The 22625-nt window shown below is 43.9% G+C and overlaps 1 protein-coding gene across 1 annotated transcript in view; it reads right to left on the reverse strand.

Annotated features, from left to right (window-relative positions):
• Positions 1-452: 452 nt before the first annotated feature.
• Positions 453-22625, reverse strand: part of cacna1sa (calcium channel, voltage-dependent, L type, alpha 1S subunit, a) — a 27358-nt gene continuing 5185 nt past the window's right edge. Inside the window, exons 8-43 of the mRNA XM_083534612.1 lie at positions 21398-21603; positions 21192-21295; positions 20891-21036; positions 20574-20655; positions 20323-20483; positions 19955-20180; positions 19632-19839; positions 19389-19509; positions 19188-19302; positions 19009-19105; positions 18804-18873; positions 18340-18472; positions 13979-14108; positions 13793-13852; positions 13500-13606; positions 13314-13401; positions 13111-13218; positions 12921-12973; positions 10880-11026; positions 10789-10819; positions 10515-10598; positions 10251-10298; positions 10092-10118; positions 9844-9969; positions 9680-9745; positions 9357-9448; positions 9117-9276; positions 8839-8966; positions 6817-6913; positions 6576-6678; positions 6379-6480; positions 1653-1786; positions 1378-1503; positions 973-1181; positions 839-897; positions 453-710 (exon numbers count right to left, since the gene is read on the reverse strand). Of these exons, the coding sequence (XP_083390738.1) occupies positions 855-897; positions 973-1181; positions 1378-1503; positions 1653-1786; positions 6379-6480; positions 6576-6678; positions 6817-6913; positions 8839-8966; positions 9117-9276; positions 9357-9448; positions 9680-9745; positions 9844-9969; positions 10092-10118; positions 10251-10298; positions 10515-10598; positions 10789-10819; positions 10880-11026; positions 12921-12973; positions 13111-13218; positions 13314-13401; positions 13500-13606; positions 13793-13852; positions 13979-14108; positions 18340-18472; positions 18804-18873; positions 19009-19105; positions 19188-19302; positions 19389-19509; positions 19632-19839; positions 19955-20180; positions 20323-20483; positions 20574-20655; positions 20891-21036; positions 21192-21295; positions 21398-21603 (3938 nt within the window). The 3' untranslated portion in view covers positions 453-710; positions 839-854. The remainder of the gene's footprint in view (positions 711-838; positions 898-972; positions 1182-1377; positions 1504-1652; positions 1787-6378; positions 6481-6575; positions 6679-6816; positions 6914-8838; positions 8967-9116; positions 9277-9356; positions 9449-9679; positions 9746-9843; positions 9970-10091; positions 10119-10250; positions 10299-10514; positions 10599-10788; positions 10820-10879; positions 11027-12920; positions 12974-13110; positions 13219-13313; positions 13402-13499; positions 13607-13792; positions 13853-13978; positions 14109-18339; positions 18473-18803; positions 18874-19008; positions 19106-19187; positions 19303-19388; positions 19510-19631; positions 19840-19954; positions 20181-20322; positions 20484-20573; positions 20656-20890; positions 21037-21191; positions 21296-21397; positions 21604-22625) is intronic.

Here is a 22625-nt window from a genome sequence, read left to right on the forward strand (position 1 = left end):
AACTCAGCGCTCCTCTGAGAAATCTAATCCCGGCCGAATGCGATGTCTGTGATTGCCGGAAATCTTTTTTCCAAAACGCGTTTTCTTGTGTGTTTTGGTCAACGTGAACTACCGTACTAACCCTAGCGCGCCGATATTCAACTTTCTGCTTTCTTTTTCGCCGCTGTTTTACTATTGATTGGTCGTATGACCATACACAATCCAGGCATCCTGGACATGTGGTCTTGTGCAATGCCCACATGTAAAACACAGACACTTCTACCTCCATAATAAACACGGAGATGTGAGTCCTGTCCGAACCCATAGGTGAAATCACAGACGCCGGCTGAAACAACTTCTAACTCAAACGTCGTTTGGAAAACTAGTCCCTCCGAATAGGGCTTTAGATTGCACAATTATATTTACTTATTTTTATAGTATATTTGATGCGTCAGATTATTTACATCAGTCCATTTTCACATTTCATATTTGTTTATTCATTAAAATAATAATTTCCCCTACAGTAATATTTGTAAATAAACATGTTTTTGTTTAAGTCACTCTTTAAGTCACACATGGCAGAATGTGTCACTTGAGCTCGGGGGAAGGGGCGTGGCTTTTCTCTCCAGGTCCTGCAGGTACACGTGCAGAGCTGCTGCCATCTCCTCCATCATCACTCTGACGAACACGCGATCTGCAGCCAGACAGGCCAAACCCCCCACCTCCAACACCTGCCCCAAACAGGAAGTAAGCCATTCTCTCTTTTACACCTGAGCTCTGTGTGCACCAACAAAAGATTCCTGTAGTGTACATGCAGTGTAAACTCTGTGTGTGTGTGTGTGTGTGTGTGTGTGTTCACCTCCTGGATGAGCAGCTCAGCAGCACTCACTGGACCCTCCACTTCCACACTCGTGCATGCTGGGAAATAGAGTTCACTGAAGAAATATACATTCCATTATAATGATTATACACAAATGCACCGCCGTGTCTTACCTTTGTGTGCTGTTATTGTTGTTTGTGTTGTTGTTATTGTTTGTGTAGTGTAGGTAGTTGTATGTGTGGGCAGAGACTCTTAGGGGCGTGTCACTCGTTTGCATTGTTTCTTCACTGATCTGTAGAGGGCGCTGACTCACAACCTGAGTGTGTGCAGCTCCTCCACATGAGAATGGGTCCACGTGATTCCCAAACAGGCCTCCTGCACGCTACACACACACACACACACACACACACACACACACACACACACACACACATATACAAAAAGTTATACACCACCAGCCTGATATAAACTAAATAGGGAGCATGGAGGAGGAAGGAGGAGGAGCATCGCTCGGCCTGAACGTACAAACTGAAAGCTGACTGTAAGTGAACCTGGGTGCCTATACTTTTGAGACTCACCCTGTAAATTGCGTCTTCATCTGCCTCGTCCATCACTCTGTCCATCTCATCATCATCCATCAGGTTCCCAGAAATCGCTCTGTGCAGCTCGGAAGCCGCCTCTTCCTCAATACTCCTCAACCCTGCCTGCAGCCGGAGAGTGTGGGGAGGTGATTTGGGACACGGCTCGTGAGTGTGATACAGTAGGTGTAGGGAGCAGGGAGAGTGTGGGGAGGTGATTTGGGACACGGCTCGGGTTATTAGTGTAGGAAGCAGGTAGAATATGTTCATCTCACCTGGATTTCATTAGTGGTTTTTTTATTCTTGGTGGGTCTGTAGCCATAATATTCTTCCTGCCTCTTTATGAACTTCCTAAAGTGCTCCTGGATCAGGAATGTAGCGTAGAACTTCCCTACTGTCACCTCGTCATCTACACGCACGCACACACACACACGCACACACACACACACAGACACACACACACACAGTCTATGTAAAGTGTGTTTGTGTAAAGTCTCTAAAATGTCTGTGTCTGTGTAAAGTCTGTAGTTTGGCTGAAATCTGGCTAAAAGTCCGGCTGTCTTTTATATATAAATTAGGTTGTTTGACATTTTAATCTTAATTTTTGGTGTAATTTTTGAGGACTTTCCAGGATAATTTTAATAATTAATTGTAATTATTGCTATTTTTACAGACCACATCTTGAAGTGCAGTCGACTACATGTGGCCCACGGGCTGCCTGTTGAGTACCTTTGGTGTAGGGCAGTGGTCTTATATTCACCCCCCCCCCTACCTCCGGTCCGCAAGTGATGTAAAAAAATAAAAACATAATCTGGCCCGCATAAATAATAATAAAAAAAAATATTATTATATATATATATATATAAAATGTAATTTTTTTCTATTTTCTTCATACGAAAATTAACCCTTCATATTAAATTAAAACAAAAACAATTCTATAAAAAAAATAAATAAATAAATAAACAAACCTGACAACATAAAAAAACCCGCCCAGGTGGCAAATTTGAGAAAAGGAGCGCTGATTTTGGGGCTTTTTTTTTGGTGGTGTTTGGCTGCGAAAAAAAAAGAACGATTTCTCTTTCCAAACCAAAAAGGAAGGTGGATGAAGAACACAGACAGTTGTAAGAAAGATGGCTATTGTAGTATTATTTTTTTGGCGTTTAAGGGAAATGCTACCTGTCTGATATGCAAAGCAAAAGTCGCTGTTCTAATAGTTTTAATCTCAAGCGTCATTACTTGACTAAACACGGAGAACAGTAGGAGAAGTACAAGGAAGATAAAAGAAGAAAAAAACAAAAAACGAGCCACTGCAGAGAGAGTTAACGTCCCAGCAAGACCTTTTCCATAAAGCCCAAACAGATGCTGATGCTGCAGTTGAATATATATATATATATATATATATATATATATATATATATATATATATATATATATATAGTATATATGTATAGTGTGTAGGGTGTGTGGTATATAAGGTAGGGTGTGTGGTGTATGGTGTGTAGGGTGTGGTGTGTATAGGGTACAGTGTGTGTGTAGGGTGTGATGTGTAGGGTGTGATGTGTAGGGTATATGGGGTGTTGTGTGTGTGTGTGTGTGTGTGTAGTGTGTAGGGTGTGGTGTGTGTGTGTGTATAGGGTACAGTGTGTGTGTAGGGTGTGATGTGTAGGGTATATGTGGTGTAGTGTGTAGGGTGTGTGGTATATAAGGTACAGTGTGTGTAGGGTGTGTGGTGTATACGGTGTGTGGTGTGTAGAGTATAGTGTGTAGGGTATATGTGGTATAGGGTGTGTGGTGTGTAGAGTATAGTGTGTAGGGTACATGGGGTGTGTGGTGTGTACGGTATATAGGGGGTGTGGTGTGTAGAGTATAGTGTGTAGGGTACATGGGGTGTAGGATGTGTGTTGTGTAGGGTATATGGGGTGTAGGGTGTGTGGTGTGTAGAGTATAGTGTGTAGGGTAAATGGGGTGTAGGGTGTGTGGTGTGTAGGGTATATGGGGTGTAGGCTGTGTGTTGTGTAGAGTATAGTGTGTAGGGTATATGGGGTGTAGGGTGTTTGGTGTGTAGAGTATAGTGTGTAGGGTACATGGGGTATAGGGTGTGTAATGTGTAGGGTACATAGGGTGTATGGTGCATGGTGTGTAGGGTATATAGGGTGTAGGGTGTGTGGTGTGTATAGTGTGTGGGTTACATGGGGTGTAGGGTGTGTGGTGTGTAGGGTATATGGGGTGTAGGGTGTGTGGTGTGTAGGGTATGGGGTGTAGGGTGTGTGGTGTGTAGAGTATAGTGTGTAGGGTATGGGGTGTAGGGTGTGTGGTGTGTAGAGTATAGTGTGTAGGGTACATGGGGTGTAGGGTGTGTGGTGTGTAGGGTATATGGGGTGTAGGGTTTAGGGTGTGTGGTGTGTAGGGTTTAGGGTGTGTGGTGTGTAGGGTATATGGGGTGTAGGGTGTGTGGTGTGTATAGTGTGTAGGGTATATGGGGTGTAGGGTTTAGGGTGTGTAGAGTATAGTGTGTGGTGTGTAGGGTGTGTGGGGTGTAGGGTGTGTGGGGTGTAGGGTGTAGGGTGTGTGGTGTGTAGGGTGTGTGGTGTGTAGGGTACATGGGGGTGTAGGTGTGTAGAGTATAGTGTGTAGGGTATATGGGGTGTAGGGTGTGTAGAGTATAGTGTGTAGGGTACATGGGGTGTAGGGTGTGTGGTGTGTAGGGTATATGGGGTGTAGGGTTAAGGGTGTGTGGTGTGTAGGGTATATATGGTGTAGGGTGTGTGGTGTGTATAGTGTGTAGGGTATATGGGGTGTAGGGTTTAGGGTGTGTAGGGTGTGTGGTGTATAGGGTGTGTGGGGTGTAGGGTGTGTGGGGTGTAGGGTATATGGGGTGTAGGGTGTGTGGTGTGTAGAGTATAGTGTGTAGGGTATATGGGGTATAGGGTGTGTGGTGTGTAGAGTATAGTGTGTAGGGTATATGGGGTGTAGGGTTTAGGGTGTGTGGTGTGTAGAGTATAGTGTGTAGGGTGTGTGGTGTGTAGAGTATAGTGTGTAGGGTGTGTGGTGTGTAGGGTATATGGGGTGTAGGGTGTGTGGTGTGTAGGGTATATGGGGTGTAGGGTTTAGGGTGTGTGGTGTGTAGGGTATATAGGGTGTAGGGTGTGTGGTGTGTAGGGTATATAGGGTGTGTGGTGTGTAGGGTTTATGGGGTGTAGGGTGTGTGGTGTGTATATTGTGTAGGGTATATGGGGTGTAGGGTGTGTGGTGTGTAGAGTATAGTGTGTAGGGTATATGGGGTGTAGGGTATATGGGGTGTAGGGTTTAGGGTGTGTGGTGTGTAGGGTATATGGGGTGTAGGGTGTAGGGTATATGGGGTGTAGGGTATATGGGGTGTAGGGTGTGTGGTGTGTAGAGTATATTGTGTAGGGTATATGGGGTGTAGGGTGTGTGGTGTGTAGGGTATATGGGGTATAGGGTTTAGGGTGTGTAGAGTATAGTGTGTAGGGTATATGGGGTGTAGGGTTTAGGGTGTGGTGTGTATAGTGTGTAGGGTATATGGGGTGTAGGGTGTGTGGTGTGTAGAGTATAGTGTGTAGGGTATATGGGGTGTGGGGTTTAGGGTGTGTGGTGTGCAGGGTAAATGGGTTGTAGGGTATATAGGGTGTAGGGTTTAGGGTGTGTGGTGTGTAGGGTATAGTGTGTAGGGTATATGGGGTGTAGGGTTTAGTGTGTAGGGTATATGGGGTGTAGGGTTTAGGGTGTGTGGTGTGTAGGGTATAGTGTGTAGGGTATATGGGTTGTAGGGTTTAGGGTGTGTGGTGTGTAGAGTATAGTGTGTAGGGTATATGGGGTGTAGGGTTTAAGGTGTGTGGTGTGTAGAGTATAGTGTGTAGGGTATATGGGGTGTAGGGTTTAGGGTGTGTGGTGTGTATAGTGTGTAGGGTGTAGGGTTTAGGGTGTGTGGTGTGTAGAGTATAGTGTGCAGGGTATATGGGGTGTGTGGTGTGTAGAGTATAGTGTGTAGGGTATATGGGGTGTAGGGTTTAGGGTGCGTAGGGTATAGTGTCCAGGGTATATGGGGTGTAGGGTATATGGGGTGTTAGGTGTGTGGAGTGTAGGGTATAGTGTGTAGTGTATATGGGGTGTAGGGTTTAGGGTGTGTAGGGTGTAGGGTGTGTGGTGTGAAGGGTATAGTGTGTAGGGTATATGGGGTGTAGGGTTTAGGGTGTGTGGTGTGTACAGTATAGTGTGTAGGGTGTATGGGGTGTAGGGTTTAGGGTGTGTGGTGTGTAGAGTATAGTGTGTAGGGTATATGGGGTGTAGGGTTTAGGGTGTGTGGTGTGTATAGTGTGTAGGATGTAGGGTTTAGGGTGTGTGGTGTGTAGAGTATAGTGTGTAGGGTATATGGGGTGTGTGGTGTGTAGAGTATAGTGTGTAGAGTATATGGGGTGTAGGGTTTAGGGTGTGTAGGGTATAGTGTGCAGGGTATATGGGGTGTAGGGCGTGTGGAGTGTAGGGTATAGTGTGTAGTGTATATGGGGTGTAGGGTTTAGGGTGTGTAGGGTATAGTGTGTAGGGTATATGGGGTGTAGGGTGTGTGGTGTGAATGGTATAGTGTGTAGGGTATATGGGGTGTAGGGTTTAGGGTGTGTAGAGTATAGTGTGTAGGGTATATGGGGTGTAGGGTTTAGGGTGTGTGGTGTGTAGAGTATAGTGTGTAGGGTATATGGGGTGTAGGGTTTAGGGTGTGTAGAGTATAGTGTGTAGGGTATATGGGGTGTAGGGTTTAGGGTGTGTGGTGTGTAGAGTATAGTGTGTAGGGTATATGGGGTGTAGGGTGTGTGGTGTGAAGGGTATGGGGTGTATGGTTTAGGGTGTGTGGTGTGTAGGATATATAGGGTGTAGGGTATATGGGGTGTCGGGTGTGTGGTGTGTAGGGTATATGGGGTGTAGGGTTTAGGGTGTGTAGGGTATAGTGTGTAGGCTATATGGGGTGTAGGGTTTAGGGTGTGTTACCTCCTATAGGAGGAATGACCTGATCCAGCAGTTTCATGCTTGTCCTCTTCCAGATCTTCTTAATGATTCCTCGCAGCTCCTCATTGGCCTGCTGGAAATTTCCTGATCAATCACATGAACAGACAGTAATCACGCCGCACCCTCATTATCACATTATCTTTGTGTGTGTGTGTGTGTGTGTGTATATGTGTGTGTACCCTCAGTTTTTATCCGCAGTCCTGTCCGTACGAGTGCAAACAGTGTTGCATTAAAGGTCACAGTGCCATCACTGTTTAAAGGCATATTCATGGAGATCAGCCTCTACACACACACACACACATACATACATCAAAACTATTGCATGCACAACAGCAAAATGTCTAATGAGCCTAAATAAACAAAACGTGTGTGTGTGTGTGTGTGTGTGTGTGTGTGTGTGTGTGTGTGTGTGTGTGGCACCTTGCAGGCGACGCGGTGAGGACAGAACTTGCCAAAGCCCAGTGGAGGCTGAATTCTCCGCAACAGAGTTACAACATCCAGGTGTTTAATACGACCCCTACAGAACACACACACATATGCGTGCATACACACACACACACACACACACACACACACACACACACACACACACACACACTAGCGCTTAAGAAATATGGTGATTGGGGGATTATAGTGATTGGGGGAGTATGGTAGTTATGAAGGTTAGTGATTTTGAGTACAGTAAATAGGGAGTGCAGTGATTGTGAGTATAGTGATTATGGAAGTGCAGTGATTGTGAGAGTTTAGTGGTTGTGAGAGTATAGTGGTTGTGAGTATAGTGATTGTGAGTATATGAGTATAGTGATTGTGAGAGTATAGTGATTGTGAGAGTATAGTGGTTATGGAAGTGCAGTGATTGTGAGAGTATAGTGGTTGTGAGTATAGTGGTTGTGAGAGTATAGTTGTTGTGAGTATATGAGTATAGTGATTATGGGAGTGCAGTGATTGTGAGAGTATAGTGGTTGTGTGAGTATAGTGGTTGTGAGTATATGAGTGTAGTGATTATGGGAGTGCAGTGATTGTGAGAGTATAGTGGTTGTGTGAGTATAGTGGTTGTGAGAATATGAGTATAGTGATTATGGGAGTGCAGTGATTGTGAGAGTATAGTGGTTGTGTGAGTATAGTGGTTGTGAGTATATGAGTATAGTGATTATGGGAGTGCAGTGATTGTGAGAGTATAGTGATTGTAAGAGTATAGTGGTTGTGTGAGTATAGTGGTTGTGAGTATATGAGTATAGTGATTATGGGAGTGCAGTGATTGTGAGAGTATAGTGGTTGTGTGAGTATAGTGGTTGTGAGTATATGAGTATAGTGATTATGGGAGTGCAGTGATTGTGAGAGTATAGTGGTTGTGAGAGTATAGTGGTTGTGAGTATAGTGGTTGTGAGAGTATAGTGGTTGTGAGTATATGAGTATAGTGATTATGGGAGTGCAGTGATTGTGAGAGTATAGTGGTTGTGTGAGTATAGTGGTTGTGAGTATATGAGTGTAGTGATTATGGGAGTGCAGTGATTGTGAGAGTATAGTGGTTGTGTGAGTATAGTGGTTGTGAGTATATGAGTATAGTGATTATGGGAGTGCAGTGATTGTGAGAGTATAGTGATTGTGAGAGTATAGTGGTTGTGTGAGTATAGTGGTTGTGAGTATATGAGTATAGTGATTATGGGAGTGCAGTGATTGTGAGAGTATAGTGGTTGTGTGAGTATAGTGGTTGTGAGTATATGAGTGTAGTGATTATGGGAGTGCAGTGATTGTGAGAGTATAGTGGTTGTGAGAGTATAGTGGTTGTGTGATTATAGTGGTTGTGAGTATATGAGTATAGTGATTATGGGAGTGCAGTGATTGTGAGAGTATAGTGATTGTGTGAGTATAGTGGTTGTAAGTATAGTGGTTCTGAGTATAGTGATTATGGGAGTGCAGTGATTGTGAGAGTATAGTGGTTGTGTGAGTATAGTGGTTGTAAGTATATGAGTGTAGTGATTATGGGAGTGCAGTGGTTGTGAGAGTATAGTGGTTGTGAGAGTATAGTGGTTGTGAGAGTATAGTGGTTGTGAGTATATGAGTATAGTGATTATGGGAGTGCAGTGATTGTGAGAGGATAGTGATTGTGTGAGTATAGTGGTTGTAAGTATAGTGGTTCTGAGTATAGTGATTATGGGAGTGTAGTAAATGGGGAGTATAGTGATTGGGTCTTAGAACGTAACCCCCGCGAGTTCGGGGAGACCACTGTATAGTGATTGTGAGTATAGTAAATAGGGAGTGCAGTGGTTGTGAGTATAGTGGTTGTTCGGGGAGACCACTGTATAGTGATTGGGGAGTATAGTGATGATGGGATTATAGTGATATATTGATATATTTATTGGGGGAGTATGGTGATTAGAGGAATAGTGATTAGGAAGGAGTATAGTGATAAAGATGACAGCTGAATCATTAGTGACTCACCTGGCCTCAGGGTCATACTCTGCCCAGATCTTCTTAAACTCATCTAGATGATGTGGCCCAAGGATCGACCAATCACGTGTTAAATAATCAAAGTTATCCATGATGACGGCCACAAAGAGGTTAATGATCTACAACCACAAGAGGAGCTACAGTCACGTGTGTGTGTGTGTGTGTGTGTGTGTGTGTGTGTGTGTGTGTGTGTGTGTGTGTGTGTGTGTGTGTGTGTGTAAGAGAGAGAGAGAGAGAGAGAGAGAGAGAGAGTGTGTGTGTGTGATCACCAGGAAAGCACACAGCATGTAAAAGCTCATGAAGTAGAGGACGGCAAACCCTGAGCCGCAGGTGAACTCCTCCCCTGGCAGGTAATCTGATTTGGGGTCACAGCGTTGACCATATAAACATCCCAACATCACCTCCTGCCATGCCTCACCTGTAGCACATCTACACACAAACACACACACACTTGCAATGGTCATTAACACACATGGAAAGACACGGACGTGAGCTGGAGTGTAAATCACCTAAAGAGCAGCAACACGGCCTGCGGAAACGTTTGGAAATTATTGTTGCGATTAATCACCGTTCCATCAATCAGCGCAATCTTCCCAAACACCTGCAGGGGGTGCGCACACACACACACACACACACACACACACACACACACACACACACACACACAATCCTATCACATTTACAATTACTTATTGAGGGGGTGGAGTCACATACAGATGAAGGGTGTGTGTGTGTGTGTGTGTGTGTGTGTGTGTGTGTGTGTGTGTGTGTGTGTGTGTGTGTGTGTGTGTGTGTGTGTGTGTGTGTGTGTGTGAGAGAGAGCTCAACTGACCTGCATGCCTATAACAGCGTAGATGAAAAAGAGCATGACAATGAGCAGAGCCACATATGGTAGAGCCTACACACACACACACACACACCCACACACACCAGTAAGAAACAAATGAGCAATAGCATAGAGAGAAAGAGTGTATATATACACACACACACACACACCTGAAAGGATTTGATGAAGGTCCATAGCAAATTTCGAATTCCCTCAAACCGATTAAGCAGCTTCACCAGACGCATCACACGGAATAGACGAAACAGTGTGATGGATACACTCATGTTCTCAGAATCCTACACACACACACACACACACACACACACACACATTTATATATAAAACAGCTGGTATATTTTAAGTCTTTGTTTTATAAATGTATATATTTTTTCTTCATGTTAAATGTGTAAGTACTTACTGCAATCTCCTGCATGGGGTTCACTTCCTGGTCAGAGAACACACACACACACACACACACACACACACACACACACACACACACACACACACACACACTGAGGATGTAGAGCTCCTGACTGTGTTTGATAGCAGTAATAAATACTGCAGAGAGAGATACCTGGCAACCGGTCAGACAGTAAAGACCTCCCTGTGCAGCCAGGGCCACCTGAAGTGGTGGGGTAGGGGGTGGAGTCACAGAGAGGGAGGGGCTTCAGTGTAATGTTTATATAATGAGATCATCAACGGCCTCTTATAAACATGTAAAGACGTACAGATGTCATGTTAAAGATGTGTGTGTGGGACATGATGTCACTCTAGAGACTGAAACCACATGTGCTGGAGATGAAGATGATGATGACGTCAGATTAATAATAATACCTACATTGATCTCGCTCAGAATGACGTCCACGATGCTGCCGACAACTATCACAAAGTCAAAGACATTCCATGGGTCTCCAAAATAACCCTGAGAGAGAGAGAGAGAGAGAGAGAGAGAGAGAGAAAGAAAGAGAGGGGGACAATGGGAGGGAGAAGGGAGAGGGAATGAGAGAGAGAGGGATAGAGGGAAAGGGGTGGGCATTATGGGTTATGTACTTCATTAAGGATTAAATGTGTTAGTGAAGCATGACTGGGGCATTGTGTGCAATGTAGTTCACCTTGGCTTTGAAGGCTCCAACTTTGAGGATTATGGTTTGAGTGTAATAAAGTAGTTGCTGTATATGAGTGTGTTGGTGTGTGAGGAGTTACTTTGGCCAGCCCTCGAATGTGGAGGCAGTAAAGAGAGCCAGCATTCCATTCAGCACATTGTCAAAGTTTAAATCACTGTTAATCCACTTCCTCCTGTGGATCAAGATCTCATTCAGCGCGTTGTCCTGATAGTAAATAAACGTCCCTCTGAAAACACACCACAGACCTTAGACTTCTTTACAATACAACATATAATGCATTAGTAGTCTGTGTGCAGTTAATGTGCAGTGTGTGAGTGATCAGTGTGTGCAGTCAGTGTGAGTGTGTGTGTGTGTGTGCACGCAGTCAGTCTGAGTGAGTGTGCAGTGTGAATGCAGTCAGAGTGAGTGTGCAGTTTGAATATGTAGTGTGTGTGAGTGTAAGTGTACAGTGTGAATGCAGTGTGTGAGTGAGAGTGTGCAGTGTAAGTCTGCAGTTTGAAAGTGCAGTTTGAAAGTGTGTAGTATGTAAGTGAGTGTGTGCAGTCAGGTTGTCTAGAGTGCAGAGATTGAGTGTGCATTGTGAGTGTGCAGAGTTTAACTGTGCAGTGTGTGAATATGCAGTGTGTGAGTGAGAGTGTGCAGTCAGAGTGTGGTGAGTGTGTCAGAATGTGAATGTGCAGTGTGTGGGTGAGAGTGTGCAGTGAGTGTGCATTGTGTGAGTAAGTGTGCAGTGTGAGTATGCAGTGTGTGAGTGATTGTGCAGTCAGAGTGTGAGTGAGAGTGTGCAGTGAGTGTGCATTGTGTGAGTAAGAGTGTGCAGTGTGAGTATGCAGTGTGTGAGTGATTGTGCAGTCAGAGTGTGAGTGAGAGTGTGCAGTGAGTGTGCATTGTGTGAGTAAGAGTGTGCAGTGTGAGTATGCAGTGTGTGAGTGATTGTGCAGTCAGAGTGTGAGTAAGAGTGTGGTGAGTGTGCAGAGTGTGAGTGAGAGTGTGCAGTGAGTGTGCAGTGTGTGAGTGAGAGTGTGCAGTCAGAGCGTGGTGAGTGTGCAGAGTGTAAGTGTGAGTGTACATTTAGAGTGTGGTGATTGTGCAGTCAGAGTGTGAATGTGCAGTGTGTGGGTGAGAGTGTACAGTGTGTGAGTGAGAGTGTGCATTTAGAGTGTGGTGAGTGTGCAGAGTGTAAGTGTGAGTGTACAGTGTGTGAGTGAGAGTGTGCATTTAGAGTGTGGTGATTGTGCAGTCAGAGTGTGAATGTGCAGTGTGTGGGTGAGAGTGTGCAGTAATTGTGCAGTGTGTGAGTAAGAGTGTGCACTCAGAGTATGGTGAGTGTGCAGTCAGAGTGTGAATGTGAGAGTGTGTGCAGTGAGAGTGTGCAGTCAGTGTGTGCTATGCTTGTGGAGCTCCAAACAGGAGTGGCAGTCTTTATTAGTGCAGCAACATCTGAAGTTCATAACATCTCTGTTATCTCTGGCTGTTCCTACACTGAGAGCTTGTCCTCTCATACTGCTTCTGCCTCCACAGGTCATCATTTCTGGCTAGCTTCTTCCACTTCCAACATCCATGTCCATGTCCATTGACCAAATCTTTATTAGTGTCTTTAACTTGAAGTTGTGCTTGAACTTGACCTGTCTTTTTGGAGGCTCATTCACAATCGTTTCCTCTCGCAGGTGCTGATCCTATCTGAACCATTAGAGAAGATGTTGTTGGAACAGTGTGAAACAGATTGGGCATTGGTACCTCAGTATCAGTGATGCAGGAGGAGCACCTGTAAGCTACTTAGTCCACAGTAAGAGCAGGAGTTGATGCAGTTTGTCAGTAGTGGTTTTCAGTTCAGGGCTCTCTATAATGCAGTGTGGTGTACTTTGGTCTAGGCCATTAACTTTAGAGGAACCTAGCTGCACAGTAATGCCATGTGATCCAAACCCTTCCATGTTCTTTATTCCACCTTTAGTTGTAGTGGTGCTTAGAGCCAGGTGTGACGCATTGGGTGATGAGAATGTTTACTCAGAAGAGTGCAGCTGGTAGAAAGCATTTCCTTTCGCCAGAGCTCCTACACTCCATACAGATATTCTAAATGAACACTGGAGAAGCTGATGCTGGAGCATGAAGTCAAAACTCACCTGCACTCTGCTTCTGTCATCTTCAGTGGATCGGTACAGGCATAGAATTTTCCCTGAGAAGGACATTTTCTCTTATTATCGACCATAATCCAGTGAGAATCTACCACACACACACACACACACACACACACACACACACACACACACACACACACACAGTAATTAATAAAATGGACATTGAGTTCTTCACCCTGAACAGCTGAACTCCAATGCAGGCGAACATGAAGTCCAGCAGCATGGTGACCAGCACAATGTTCCCAATTGTCTTAATGGCCACAAACACGCACTGAACCACGTGCTGAAACACACACACACACACACACACACACACACTTAATTTTGAGTAAATTTACAATAGACTATATTTGTACATTTGTGTGTGTGTGTTTTCACCTTGAGTCCTTTTGCTCTGTTTATGGCTCTTAAAGGCCTTAGAACTCTCAGCACTCGCAGGATCTTCACTACAGAAATGGCACTGGATCTACATCATCATCATCAACACACATTTACTAACACCTCTTAAACACACACACACACACACACACACACACAGTGTTTCTCAGTGTGGATGAAACTCACTCCATCCCCATTGAGAGCAGCGATACTCCGACTACAATCAGGTCCAGGATGTTAAAAGAGTTTCTGCAGAAGGAGCCTTTGTGTAAGAAAGCACCATACGTCGTCATCTGGAACGGAGAGAGATGAGGTGGGTATCACACACACACACACACACACACTTCACACACACTAGACTGTAACTAAGTTTCACAGTACAATGTTATCAAACGTTATCTACCCAGATTGCAGCTGTTACAGTGAACATGTAGCTCCAGTGGTTCCACATGTTCGACGACACACAGTTACAGTATTACCTTCAGCACAATCTCAGCCGTGAAAACAGATGTGAAGACGATGTCTGCATACGCCAGAACCTTGGCATGTAGACATGGAAGGAATAGATTAAACACTACACTAAGGGCTGAGGGATCACAGCAGCTTCAGGTGTGGAGCTCCTCTGACCTGGTACTGCTGGTTTACCTGAAACAGGGCACATGTACCTGGTTCCTGAAGGACATTGGGTCGATGGGATCCTCAGCTGCCAGAGAGATGCTGCTCAGCAGGATGAAAAGGAGGATGATGTTGGTGAATGTTGTGGCATTGATGATACGGTGACACAACTTTCGGAACCTAGTGAAAGAAATCAGCAGTGATTGTTACATCATAGCAGTAATCTGTCTGTCTGTCTGTCTGTCTGTCTGTCTGTCTGTCTCTGCCTCTTTATCTGGTTGTCTGTCTTTCTATCTCTGCCTCTCTGTCTATCTGTCTTTGCCTCTCTGTCTTTGTCTGTCTGTCTGTTTCTCTGCCTCTCTGTCTGTTTGTCTGTCTGTCTCTGCCTCTCTGTCTGTCTGTATGGCTGTCAGTCTCTGTATGTCTTCTGATCCAACATGGGGGCATGGCAGTAGCACACAGCGGCATCTGTGGATCCAAATGGTGCTTTTCGCATTTTTTCCTGACTTTTCGAAGTTCATGGATGCCAGAGACAGCTGTATTCATGTATATGACCACCAGATGCTGTTACATTACATGCAACAACAAATCTGCATGTTGTTGTACTTAATAACCTTCAAGGCCTCTGCTTTCTGCGACCTCGGCTACAAAGACCAGGCCCCCAGCCCTCGGTGTCGCCTGATGCCGGGAGAGGGTGTCCGTGGTAGGCTAAAGGCTAACTCCAGCCAGCCAGCTCTCCCGTCCATTCTACTTTTAAATGTCTGTTTCCTGGATAATAAATTAAGCTACATCTGACTTCAGCGGACGCGGTGAAAGTTTAGAGACTGCTGCGTCTTTGTTTATACGGAGACGTGGCTCAGCGAATGAGCTCCGGAAGCCGCCATTTAGCTAGATGGGCTAGCCGCGTTTTGTGTTGTGTTATTATAGCTCTGTATTGTGTATGTAGCTCTGTGTTGTGTATGTAGCTCTGTGTTGTGTATGTAGCTCTGTGTTGTGTTATTATAGCTCTGTATTGTGTATGTAGCTCTGTGTTGTGTTATTGTAGCTCTGTATTGTGTATGTAGCTCTGTGTTGTGTTATTGTAGCTCTGTGTTGTTATTGAAGGTCTGTGTTGTGTATGTAGCTCTGTGTTGTGTTATTATAGCTCTGTATTGTGTATGTAGCTCTGTGTTGTGTATGTAGCTCTGTGTTGTGTATGTAGCTCTGTGTTGTGTATGTAGCTCTGTGTTGTGTTATTATAGCTCTGTATTGTGTATGTAGCTCTGTGTTGTGTTATTGTAGCTCTGTGTTGTGTTATTGTAGCTCTGTGTTGTTATTGAAGGTCTGTGTTGTGTATGTAGCTCTGTGTTGTGTATGTAGCTCTGTATTGTGTATGTAGCTCTGTGTTGTGTTATTATAGCTCTGTATTGTGTATGTAGCTCTGTGTTGTGTTATTGTAGCTCTGTATTGTGTATGTAGCTCTGTGTTGTGTTATTGTAGCTCTGTGTTGTTATTGAAGGTCTGTGTTGTGTATGTAGCTCTGTGTTGTGTTATTATAGGTCTGTATTGTGTATGTAGCTCTGTGTTGTGTTATTGTAGCTCTGTGTTGTGTTATTGTAGCTCTGTGTTGTTATTGAAGGTCTGTGTTGTGTATGTAGCTCTGTGTTGTGTTATTATAGCTCTGTATTGTGTATGTAGCTCTGTGTTGTGTTATTGTAGCTCTGTGTTGTTATTGAAGGTCTGTGTTGTGTATGTAGCTCTGTGTTGTGTATGTAGCTCTGTATTGTGTATGTAGCTCTGTGTTGTGTTATTGTAGCTCTGTATTGTGTATGTAGCTCTGTGTTGTGTTATTGTAGCTCTGTGTTGTTATTGAAGGTCTGTGTTGTGTATGTAGCTCTGTGTTGTGTTATTATAGGTCTGTATTGTGTATGTAGCTCTGTGTTGTGTATGTAGCTCTGTGTTGTGTATGTAGCTGTGTTGTGTATGTAGCTCTGTGTTGTGTTATTATAGCTCTGTATTGTGTATGTAGCTCTGTGTTGTGTTATTGTAGCTCTGTGTTGTGTTATTGTAGCTCTGTGTTGTTATTGAAGGTCTGTGTTGTGTATGTAGCTCTGTGTTGTGTATGTAGCTCTGTATTGTGTATGTAGCTCTGTGTTGTGTTATTATAGCTCTGTATTGTGTATGTAGCTCTGTGTTGTGTTATTGTAGCTCTGTATTGTGTATGTAGCTCTGTGTTGTGTTATTATAGCTCTGTATTGTGTATGTAGCTCTGTGTTGTGTATGTAGCTCTGTGTTGTGTATGTAGCTCTGTGTTGTGTATGTAGCTCTGTGTTGTGTTATTATAGCTCTGTATTGTGTATGTAGCTCTGTGTTGTGTTATTGTAGCTCTGTGTTGTGTTATTGTAGCTCTGTGTTGTTATTGAAGGTCTGTGTTGTGTATGTAGCTCTGTGTTGTGTATGTAGCTCTGTATTGTGTATGTAGCTCTGTGTTGTGTTATTATAGCTCTGTATTGTGTATGTAGCTCTGTGTTGTGTTATTGTAGCTCTGTATTGTGTATGTAGCTCTGTGTTGTGTTATTGTAGCTCTGTGTTGTTATTGAAGGTCTGTGTTGTGTATGTAGCTCTGTGTTGTGTTATTATAGCTCTGTATTGTGTATGTAGCTCTGTGTTGTGTATGTAGCTCTGTGTTGTGTATGTAGCTCTGTGTTGTGTATGTAGCTCTGTGTTGTGTTATTATAGCTCTGTATTGTGTATGTAGCTCTGTGTTGTGTTATTGTAGCTCTGTGTTGTGTTATTGTAGCTCTGTGTTGTTATTGAAGGTCTGTGTTGTGTATGTAGCTCTGTGTTGTGTATGTAGCTCTGTATTGTGTATGTAGCTCTGTGTTGTGTTATTATAGCTCTGTATTGTGTATGTAGCTCTGTGTTGTGTTATTGTAGCTCTGTATTGTGTATGTAGCTCTGTGTTGTGTTATTGTAGCTCTGTGTTGTTATTGAAGGTCTGTGTTGTGTATGTAGCTCTGTGTTGTGTTATTATAGGTCTGTATTGTGTATGTAGCTCTGTGTTGTGTTATTGTAGCTCTGTGTTGTGTTATTGTAGCTCTGTGTTGTTATTGAAGGTCTGTGTTGTGTATGTAGCTCTGTGTTGTGTTATTATAGCTCTGTATTGTGTATGTAGCTCTGTGTTGTGTTATTGTAGCTCTGTGTTGTTATTGAAGGTCTGTGTTGTGTATGTAGCTCTGTGTTGTGTATGTAGCTCTGTATTGTGTATGTAGCTCTGTGTTGTGTTATTGTAGCTCTGTATTGTGTATGTAGCTCTGTGTTGTGTTATTGTAGCTCTGTGTTGTTATTGAAGGTCTGTGTTGTGTATGTAGCTCTGTGTTGTGTTATTATAGGTCTGTATTGTGTATGTAGCTCTGTGTTGTGTATGTAGCTCTGTGTTGTGTTATTATAGGTCTGTATTCTGTATGTAGCTCTGTGTTGTGTTATCCTAGCGCTGTGTTGTGTATGTAGCTCTGTGTTGTGTTATTGTAGCTCTGTATTGTGTATGTAGCTCTGTGTTATTGTAGCTCTGTGTTGTGTATGTAGCTCTGTATTGTGTATTTAGCTCTGTATTGTGTTATTGTAGCTCTGTAGTGTTATTGTAGCTCTGTGTTGTGTTATTGTAGCTCTGTATTGGGTATGTAGCTCTGTGTTATTGTAGCTCTGTGTTGTGTATGTAGCTCTGTATTGTGTATTTAGCTCTGTATTGTGTTATTGTAGCTCTGTGTTGTGTTATTGTAGCTCTGTATTGGGTATGTAGCTCTGTGTTATTGTAGCTCTGTGTTGTGTATGTAGCTCTGTGTTGTGTTATCCTAGCGGTGTGTTGTGTATGTAGCTCTGTGTTGTGTTATTGTAGCTCTTTATTGTGTATGTAGCTCTGTATTGTGTATTTAGCTCTGTATTGTGTTATTGTAGCTCTGTAGTGTTATTGTAGCTCTGTAGTGTTATTGTAGCTCTGTGTTGTGTTATTGTAGCTCTGTATTGGGTATGTAGCTCTGTGTTGTGTTATTGTAGCTCTGTATTGTTATTGTAGCTCTGTGTTGTGTTATTGTAGCTCTATGGTTGTAATGACAACAAGCTTTTACTGACTTGTCTGTCTGTCTGTCTGTCTGTCTGTCTGTCTGTCTGTCTGTCTGTCTGTCTGTCTTTCTTTCTTTCTTTCTTTCTTTCTTTCTTTCTTTCTTTCTTTCTTTCTTTCTTTCTTTCTTTCTTTCTTTCTTTCTTTCTTTCTTTCTTTCTTTCTTTCTTTCTTTCTTTCTTTCTTTCTTTCTTTCTTTCTTTCTTTCTTTCTTTCTTTCTTTCTTTCTTTCTTTCTTTCTTTCTTTCTTTCTTTCTTTCTTTCTTTCTTTCTTTCTTTCTTTCTTTCTTTCTTTCTTTCTTTCTTTCTACACACTTGTTCTGTGGGCCAAAGATGAAGAAGGAGCTGGCCTCAGGCATTGGCACCACAGTCTCCTTCAGCTGCAGGTCAGCCATTGGTCGAGGCCTAGGACTGTTTGGGATCTCAGGTTCCTCCTCCTCATCATCACCTGGGTAAAGATCATAACTGAACAGTACTAATCATCACTTCAGAAGCTCTTCACACTTACAGACAAGCTGAACAAGAATTCGAGGAATACATTTTAGGTTTTAGGATTCAGTTCTTCAGAATGTTCTCACGTGCTAAACATCATGTAGAACCACTGAATCTTCATGTGTGTTCAGTGCAGTTTGGAGATGATTGTGCATCAGATCATAAACATTGCTCCTACTGATCCTTATAGACAAGTATCAGTCCTGTGTATGAGAGAATGTGTAGCAGGAGCTGTTCCACTGAATCCAGGTTCTACATCATCAGATCAGCCCAGTGCTGCTACTCACCTGGAAAATCCGCAGGTGGAAAAGGATCTTTAATCTCGTTTACATTCGACTCGAACTCGTCCACCTTCAGCTGAGAACATCAGAGACGTCGTGTTTTATAGACAAAGTTACACTGTTTCAAAATGAAAATCAAACACAGCAAACGGGCGTGTGTGTGTGTGTGTGTGTGTGTGTGTGTGTGTGTGTGTGTGTGTTGGTCCCTTACCCTGGCCGTGGTGGGGATTCCGTCAGTCTTTGCTCGCTGCTCTGCTAACTTCTTTGCCGCACATTTATCATCGTCTCCTTTATCAGACACTTTGGATCTGAATCATCACACCAATCAGACCTTTAATCAGATATCTGATTACCTGCACAGTGAGTGATGCAGCGGACCTTTGACCTCACCTGAGCATCTTCTTATGCTTCTTCTCCTCTGCCTTCTCCTTCTGTGCAGAGGTGAGGCTCTCAGCTTCAGCCAGGTTATCCACTGCTATAGCCAAGAACACGTTCAACAGGATATCTGTGGGAGAGCTCAGGAAACACACACACACACACACACACACACACACACACACACACACACACACACACAAGGATAAAGGATACAATTGCCGCAGATGAACAGGATGATAAAGTAAATGCTGACCAGGATTCCGGGTATCACAGGACCTCCATGAGCCATGATACCATCATACATCACACTGTTCCAGTCCTCTCCTGTCAGGATCTACAGCCAGAGTGAAACATGAAGGTGAGGCACCGTGTGTGTGTGTGTGTGTGTGTGTGTGTGTGTGTGTGTGTGTGTGTGTGTGTGTGTGAGTGAGTGTGTGTGTGTGTGTGTGTGATTACCTGGAAAACAGTGATTAGTGCCTGAGGAAAGTTGTCGAAGTTGCTCCGTCTGATTTTCTGGTCAGGGAAGTTGAATTTTCCTCCGAACACCTGCATGCCAAGGAGAGCAAAGATGACGATAAAGAGGAAGAGGAGGAGCAGGAGAGATGCGATGGAGCGCACAGAGTTCAACAGTGATGCTACCAAGTTACTGAGAGAGGTCCAGTACCTGACAAACACACACACACACATTTTACACGTGAGGTAAGTGACTGTTTAATAATACAAATTGGATGAGTTTTTCACTCTGAAAGCTGAGATGAAGGTGAGATAAAGGTGTGTACTTGGTGACTTTGATGAGACGGAGCAGACGAATGCAGCGCATGACCGAGATGCCCATGGTGGACATCACACCCATGTGGACCAGAATGATCTCGAGAAGCCCCACGGACACAACGAAACAATCGAATCGGTTAAACAGAGACATGAAGTAAGAAGGCAGGCCCAGAGTGTACATCTTTAACACCATCTCCACCACAAACAGACACAGCAGAGCTTTATTCGAACTCTCTGTGGATAATCAGACACAGAAAAGCACTCAACACCATTTACACTAACCACAACTCCCCCAACCTGGAGCTGATCTCATTAAAACTACCCCAAACCCCTCTCAATCTGATGAGAAGTCTGCAGGTGTTAATGGGAGTTTGACCTTGGAAGTCAGTGAGGGCCTGGGTCTGCTGATGGTGCTCTGTGGCGATGACCAGCGTGTTAAAGAATACCAGAAGGAAGACCAGCCAGTAGAAGAGTTTGGATTTAACCCAGACACGACACTTCCTCCGAAAGAATCGATTCCAGCAGCGAGCGTGACGCCTGAGGAGAACACGAGTCCAAAAGGATTCAAATCAGATTTAATCTGAAGATTTCTCCAGCAGGAAATGGACATAATAACCGATCACTCACACGTAGTACATGAGTCTGTTCAGACCCTCCAACTCATACAGACTCTCCGTCTCAGAACCTCTCTCCTGCAGTGGCAGCAGACCTGAGAGAGAGACCAGAGTGACCACAGAGAGACCAGAGTAAGACATCAGCAACAGAGAGAAACACATAAGGAATAGCAAAAAGAAACACTAGAGACAGACAGCAGAAGACATCAGATACAGCGGTGAAACATCAGAGACAGACAGCAGCAACAGAGAGGCGCCAAAAAAATTAAGCAAAGAAGGAGCAAGATCACAATGTGTTCCTGTGAGTGACTGTGTAAGTCTGTGTTTGACCTTGACCTTCCTGGGCGGGGTCCATGATCTCAGCCTGAGTGATCCACTCCATGTAACCCTTTAGATCTTCATCCAGCTGCTGACGTTCACGCAACATTTGATACTCACCACTCCGAGAGCTCTTTTCCCGCTCCTTAGTGAACTCGCTGAGTGAGAGAAAAACACACACACGGTGATCTTATATGTATAACACACACACACACACACACACACACACACACACACACACACACACACACACACACACACACACACACACACACACACACACACACACACATGGTGAGAGTATGACACTGACCCACACAGGACCCCCAGCACCATGTTTAAGATGAAAAATGATCCCAGCAGGATCAGAGTAACGAAGTAGAGCCATGGCCACTCCATCCCAAGCGCATCATTTACCTGAACACACACACACACACACACATTTCCATGATGATGGGTCCTGGTTGGTGCAGGTGTATGTCCCCACCCTGTGGTGAGAATGTACTGAGAGAGACACACCCAGTAGAGGACGTCTGTCCAGCCCTGTGTGGTGATGCACTGATACACAGTGAGCATGGAGAAGCCCAGATTATCAAAGTGACTGATGCCGTTATTGGGACCGGGCCATCCTGGTCTACACTCTGTTCCATTCAGCATACAGCGTCGGCCGTTTCCTGCTTCAGCACACGGAGACGGCTTCTCATTCTCCACCGTCGCTATGATATCTGTCTCACACACACACACACACACACACACACACACACACACACACACACACACAGTCATATGGTGAAATCAAATGGTACAATATACAGGTATTCCTCTATATCTAAAGATACATTAGGACTCCATCGTAAGTCCAAAATATTGGAAGGTGAAGATGGTGCTGTGACTGTTAAAGTTTTTCCTGCTTCATGCGGATTTATCATTTTCATTTTCTGCTCTGAACTGATGGTTTTTCTCTTCTTTTTTTCACTAGCAGCAGGAGACGTACTTGGCGCTTGGTGCTTTTATCACTAAAATTGCATATTAAAACTGAAAAAAAATACACACTGAAACATCTTTACTCTGTCGAGCGCTAGCGGGGGACACCTCACGGAGAGATTCACTCATTCCAGCTGCGTCCAACGTATCCCACATCGTACGCTGCTGCCTGCGGCGCGATATTTTTACAATTTTGTCGTATCGCTCTCATCATCGTAAGATCGAAAAGTCACAAGTCAAACCATCGTAACTTGGGGACCATCTGTATTCTGAAGAGCAGAAATAGTGTAGTGTTTAAATGTAATGTTTACGAGTAACGTGAGGGTCTAGGAGTAACGTGAGGGTTTAGGACTAACGTTTAGTTTTAGGAGTAAAGTTTGGTTTAAGGATTATCGTGAGGGTTTAGGAGTATGTGAGGTTTTAGAACTAACATTTGGGTTTAGGAGTAGAGTAAGGGTTTAGGAGTAACATGAGGGCTTAGGAATAATGTTTGGGTTTAGGAGTAACATGAGGGTTTAGGAGCAACGTGTGGGTTTAGGAGTAACGTGAGGGTTTAGGAGTAACATGAGGGTTTAGGACTAATGTTTGGGTTCAGGAGTAGTGTAAGAGTTTAGGAGTAATGTGAGGGTTTAGGACTAACATTTGGGTTTAGGAGTAATGTTTTGGTTTAGGAGTAACGTGAGGGTTTAGGATTAACGTTTGGGTTTAGGATTAACATGAGGGTTTAGGACTAATGTTTGGGTTTAGGAGTAGTGTAAGAGTT

The sequence above is a fragment of the Silurus aristotelis genome, assembly GCF_946808225.1.
Source record: "Silurus aristotelis genome assembly, chromosome: 28".
NCBI lineage: Eukaryota > Metazoa > Chordata > Actinopteri > Siluriformes > Siluridae > Silurus > Silurus aristotelis.